Source organism: Pteropus alecto, unplaced genomic scaffold (genome assembly GCF_000325575.1).
Source record: "Pteropus alecto unplaced genomic scaffold, ASM32557v1 scaffold88, whole genome shotgun sequence".
In the NCBI taxonomy this organism is placed as follows: domain Eukaryota; kingdom Metazoa; phylum Chordata; class Mammalia; order Chiroptera; family Pteropodidae; genus Pteropus; species Pteropus alecto.
In genome coordinates this window covers 15,101,989-15,107,927 of record NW_006494611.1, presented here as the reverse complement: position 1 = coordinate 15,107,927, position 5,939 = coordinate 15,101,989, and the positions used below count along the sequence as shown (strand labels likewise).

General features: G+C 37.0%; 1 protein-coding gene across 1 annotated transcript in view; it reads left to right on the top strand.

Annotated features, from left to right (window-relative positions):
- Nucleotides 1-5,536: 5,536 nt before the first annotated feature.
- Nucleotides 5,537-5,939, top strand: part of BTAF1 (B-TFIID TATA-box binding protein associated factor 1) — an 88,209-nt gene continuing 87,806 nt past the window's right edge. The window contains 1 exon segment of the mRNA XM_006925950.3: nt 5,537-5,857. Within this exon segment, the coding sequence (XP_006926012.1) occupies nt 5,844-5,857 (14 nt within the window). The 5' untranslated portion in view covers nt 5,537-5,843.

Here is a 5,939-nt window from a genome sequence, read left to right as displayed (position 1 = left end):
TAGGGAAGGGTAGCTGACCCAATGAACTTCTATGGTGAATTGGGTAGGGGCAGAGGACCCTCTGCCTCTTGGTTTTTAAAGATTACATAATTCTTTCTGCATGTAAAATAAGCTTTGAACAGTTTAATATTCAAATTTTCTTTGTTTAATGTGGATTAGCCTAATTTCACAAATTATATTGTAAGCTTTTTAGACAAGGATAATTTTTCAACTTCTTTTGTAGCTAATTCAGCGCTCAAGGCAAAAAAGTTGATTGCTTGAACTCTCATACATTGCTGGTAGGAATATAAAATGGTACAATCACTTTAGAAAACTGACATTTTCTTACAAACTTAAATACACACCTACTCTATGATCCAGTCATTCTACTCCTAGGTATTTACCCAAAGTAAATGAAAGCATAGGAATGTGAAAAGATAGGTACAAAAATATTTATAGGACTTTATTCATCATAATAGCTCCAAAATGGAAACAACCAAATTATACATCAACAGGTGAATGAATAAACAGTTGTCATACAATCTGTTTATTCATCAGTAATAAAAAAATGAATGAATTACTGCCACATGCATAAAGTGTATTAATCTCAAAACCATAATATTTTTCTATATGTTGAACCCATAATTTAAAAAATACAAATAGTATTGCTTTGTAAGTATAGTTTTTAGAATTTATAGAAATTGTATGCTATTGTAAATAATATTCTTTATCTTGTTTTTTTTACTCAACTTATGACTTTGAGCTTTGTCCGTATTAGCATATGTAGATCTAGTTAATTTACTTTACCACTATTGGCATCCCATTATGTGGCTATATTATATTTAATTTATCCATCATTCCACTGATGGACCTTTCAGTCATTTTTAGGTTTTTCGAGATGACAAACAATGCTGCAATGAACACCCTTATAGAGATCTTGTGGACAAGAATGTTTCTCTAGAGCAGTGGTCTTTAAACTGCAGTATAAGTACCCATGAGGATACCCAAAACCTTTTAGAGAAGTGTATAGGCCTAAATAGACTTTTTAAAATTCAGTTTTGGGGTGTCTCCATAGTTTAGTGGTTAGCACGTCTGCTTTACACGCAGAAGGTCCTGGGTTCGTGCCCCAGGTGGAGCTACGGACCATACCTACAACCATGCCTCGGGTGCACCAGGTCCCGGTTGCATGCTGCGAGCGCTTGGGGGTGAGATGGCTCTGCATTCAGAGATCCAGTTCTTAAGGGGAAATGACAACATCCATAGGTCAGGGGTGAAAGTGTGTGTGGGGGTCGGGGTGAAAGTGTGTGTGTGGGGGGAATTAAAGAAGGAAAAAAAATAAGATTCAATTTTAAGATCCTCAACCTGCATGTGTATGCTTTCCTGCATGTTTATCTCAACCAGAGGCCTGGGAATGGACCTATTGTTGGGGTAATAGGCTGGTTTTCCTTTTCCCCCTCCTTTCGTCATTGCTCCACTCCCACTTGACTACAGAAAGGCATAATTCACATCCATATTAGATCTCATTTGAGGTTTTATATATGAACTTTAATATATATTTTCTATATTAAGTTTTTATCTTTAAAATTTCTGTTAATCCATCTAAAATTTATTTCGTGTTTAGCATGAAGCAACAATATAACTGTAAATCTAATAACTTTGATATGAAAGTCTAAATTAACTGGATAATTTATACCTTTTTAAAATAAATTTTTTATTTTTCAATTACAGTTCGCATACAATATTATATTAGTTTCAGGTGTACAAATAGTGATTTGACATTTATATAACTTTCAAAATGATTACCCCAATAAGTCTAGTACTCATCTGATACTATACATAGTTATTACAATATTATTGACTATATTCTTTATGCTACACTTTATGTCATTATGACTATTTTGTAACTATCAATTTGTAGTTCTTAATCCCTTCTTCTCTTCACTCACTCCCTCCAATGCCCCTCCTGTCTGACAACCCTCAAAATGGTCTCTGCATCTATGAGTTTGTTTCTGTTTTGTTTTATTTTGTTCTTTAGATTCCACATGTAAGTGAAATCATATGGTATTTATCTTTCTCTGACTGACTTACTTCACTCAGCACAATACCCTCTAGTTCCAGCTGTGTTGTTGTAGATGGCAAGATTTCATTTTTTTTTAACTGCTGAGTAATATTCCATTTTATATATGTACCACCTCTTCTTTATCCACTCATCCATTGATGGACACCCAGGTTGCCTCCATATCTTGGCTATTGTAAGTAATGCTGCAATGAACAAATAGATGCACATGTCCCTTTGAAGTAAATACCCAGAAATAGAATTACTGGCTTCTTCTTTGTCTCTTGTTATAGCCTTTGTTTTAAAGTTTGTTTTGTCTGGTATAAGTATTGCTACCCCAGATTTTTTGTTCGTTTGTTTTTGTTTTCATGAAATATCTTTGACTATCCTTTTACTTTCAGTCTATGTGTGTCTTATGATCAGAAGCGAATCTATTGTAAGCAGCATGTATAAGGGTCTTGTTTTCTTATCCACTCAGCCACCATATCTTTTGATGGAGCATTTAATCCTTTTACATTTGAAGTAATTGTTGATAAATATGTGGTTATTGACATTTTACTATTCATAATTTTTATCTTTTTTTCCTTAAAGGAGTCTTTCTAATATTTATTTTAATGCTGGTTTGGTGTTGTTGAATTCTGTTAGCTTTTTCTTGTCCTTTAATTCTAAATGATAGCTTTGCTGGGTAGAGTAATCTTGGTTGTAGGTCCTTGCTTTTCATCAATTTGAATATTTCATGCCAATCCCCAATGTCAAAATACTCTTCAGTATAGTTTCCTAATATTTCTAGAGTTCTGTATTTTTTATTGTTAGCTCTTTAATTCATCTGATATTTATTTAGGGATATGGTATAAAGTAGGAATTTGATTTTTCTGTACACATAGAGAATCAATTATCCAATATTCTTTGTTCAATAGTTCTTTCTTTTGCCATTAACTTTTGAAGCCATCTTTCTAGTGATTAAAAAAGAATCGCTAATATTTAGCATTTAGTATTTTTTAAGGGTTTCACATATCAGCTCATTTAATCCTTATAATTTTACAAACTACAGGTTCATGATTCACTATTTACAGTTTTGAAATTGAAAAAGGTTTGAAAACCATAGTTTAAAAAAATTAATTTGGCAGCAAAACCTGTCCTGAACTGCCACATAGCTATTTACAGTCTTTATTTGTTCCTCTTAGCATGGCTAGTCATACATTTTGCTGTAGAACTATAAATGTACTTAATTACAGGGTGCTGCCCTAGAAGCTGTTGGGGTGTGACATAAACAAGGTGTATGTTTTAGATAACTTTTCAAAATTGGAAGAATTCTAAATTCAGGAGACCATCTGGCAGGGGTTTCAGGTAAGGGTTGTGGACCAGTTGTATTATTATCCCCAAGAAATTGAAACATATAAGTGAAGTCACTTGCTCAAGGTTGCATAGTTAACAAAAAGAATAATTATTGTAGTTTATAATATTTTTAGTGTTTACTGTGACAATCACTTGGTTAAATGCTATATATTTATCATCTCAGTTAATCCTCTCCACAACTCTATTCAGTACTATTATTATCTCCATTTCCCAGATGAAAGAACTGAAGCTTAGGAAGGTTATACACTCCCCCGGACAAACAGTTGTTAAGTGTGATGAGAAAAGATTTTAAAACAATTCAGCTTGACATCAGTATATTTAACTATTACATTATTCTTTTCAAACTTATCATATCAGCCCTTATCTCTCTTCTAAATGTTATTTTGAACTATATATCTAATTACCTCTTAGATAGTAAAGATTTAAAATGTATATCAGATCATTTTACTCACATGCATAAAATACTCCTATGACTTTCTACTGCATCTAGAGTAAAATCCAAATTCCTTATAATGCCCCCTTTCTCTCTCTCCTAGCTTGGTCTCCCACCACAGCAGACTTCTCTTATGCTTTTTATAGTACCTGTTTCTACCTAGAAGGCTCCTCAGGTCTTCACACAGCTGGCTCCCTTTTGTCATTCAGGCCTCAGCATAAGCAACTCTTTTTTCTCTAATTGCTCAATCTAGAGTTTCTATCTTATGATTCTGTTTTACATAGCATGTAAACATGATGTTTTCTTGTTTATCTGTTTCTTTCTTTCTTCCATTAGAATATAAGTTCAACCAGAGTGGGCATCTAGTCTGTTTTGGTTTCTTTTGAAGCTCCAATCTCTAGTACAGAGTTTAGCACATGGTAGATACTTAACTTTGGCTGAATAAATGAGTGCAGTATCCCATCAGTAAATAGTACCTGCTAGTTAGTTTCAGTGATGCAAGATAAATTGAGGGTAAAGGAGACTAAATTGTGAAGATATTTGAACATCAGTTTAATCATATTTTGTTTAATATAAACAGTGCCTAAGAGAGTGTTTGGCACAGAACACGTGCCAAATATTTGATGTATGAATGAACAGTAAGTAGTATTACTAGCTTGGATCTTGGGCTTAGTTTCCTTACCTATAAATTGAAGATTAAAACTTACTTTATAGGGCTAGCATACAAATTACGTGATAAAATGAATGATAAATGCCTACCACAGAGTAGGTACTTATGTTCATTTCTTTCCCCTAACATTTATATTCTACTTTATGGTTTATGAAGCTCTTGTAAGCTCTTCTAAATACATGATCTCATTTTATTTCTATAACCCTCTATAGTGCTTCTCATTAGCCTCGTTTTACAGATGAAAAACAGACTCATAGGTTGAGACATAGCCTCTTCAGGTAATGAGAAGCCAATGTACAAGGTTTAGAAGCAGAGGAGTGACATGATAAAAGCAGTGGTTTTTGAGGATTAATCTGTTGATGGCTTATAAGACGCGGTCGACTGAAGAATGTGGAAAGATATTACTTTGACTACTATCATAAAAGTCAAGTTGAAGGTGTTAAGGGCCTGCACTAGATGACAGAATAACGTTTAAAAGTCTAAGGAATTAAGCGATTGAATAGGCTGGGAGTTTTCACATCTGGCTGAGAAAATGATGGTACCAACAACATAAACAATTAAGAAATCAAACTTGGCAAAATGATTGCCAGAAGACCTTCTTTCCGATACCTACGCAAAATTTCTGGCAAATATGGCAAAACTTTGAGCCTTGCCCTAAGTGCCACTGCAGATCTTTCTTAATTTCAATATTCCCACTGGCATTGCCACCTGGACTGAGCATCCTAAGGTCCTTCCTATATGCTTTCTCTAGAAGCAGTCTGGTGGGATGAGGATGGAACCGCAAGGAATTAGAAACCAAGTATTAGAATTTCTGGAATCTTGGCTAAATTGCCTTTTTTCCTTTTTCTAGAAAATAAGGGACTCCTTATTTCTCCTTCTCGCCTCGTTTTAAAACTTAGGACCCTCTCCAGATCAGTAAAAAGAAACTTTTTATGTTGGGGGGAAAGCCACCAAATCAACGCAGCTTGTACTCCTCGCTCTCACTGGAGGAACGGAACCCCTCGGGGCGAGCTCACGTCACTTCCGGCGCGCTGACGCTCAGTCCGGCGTGCCGACGCCTGCGTCAGCAAAGAGCGGGGTTGGGGGCACCGGGTTTGAAGTCGTGCGGGTCGGAGGACTGCCATCTCCGCCGCTGTCTCAGACCCCCATCCTCCCCGACCGCGACGGGGACAGGCTCGGGTAAGCGGCGGGGCAGATGCCCGAGGGCCCGTGCCGCGACGCCCTGCACTTCACCGGCCGCTCCCCTCTGCTTCGCGGCCTGGGCCTGCGCCGGTGTGCTCTCTGGAAACTAGCGCCTCAGCGTCGCGGGCCCTAGCTCGCGGGGAACCTCGAACCGCCGGCGCCGGGCCATGGCGGTCTCCAGGTGGGTCTAGCTCCTGACGAGCGGAAGAAAGGAGGACCTTGCGAGGAACCATCGCCTCTCGGTGCCCCCACTCCTAGAAAAG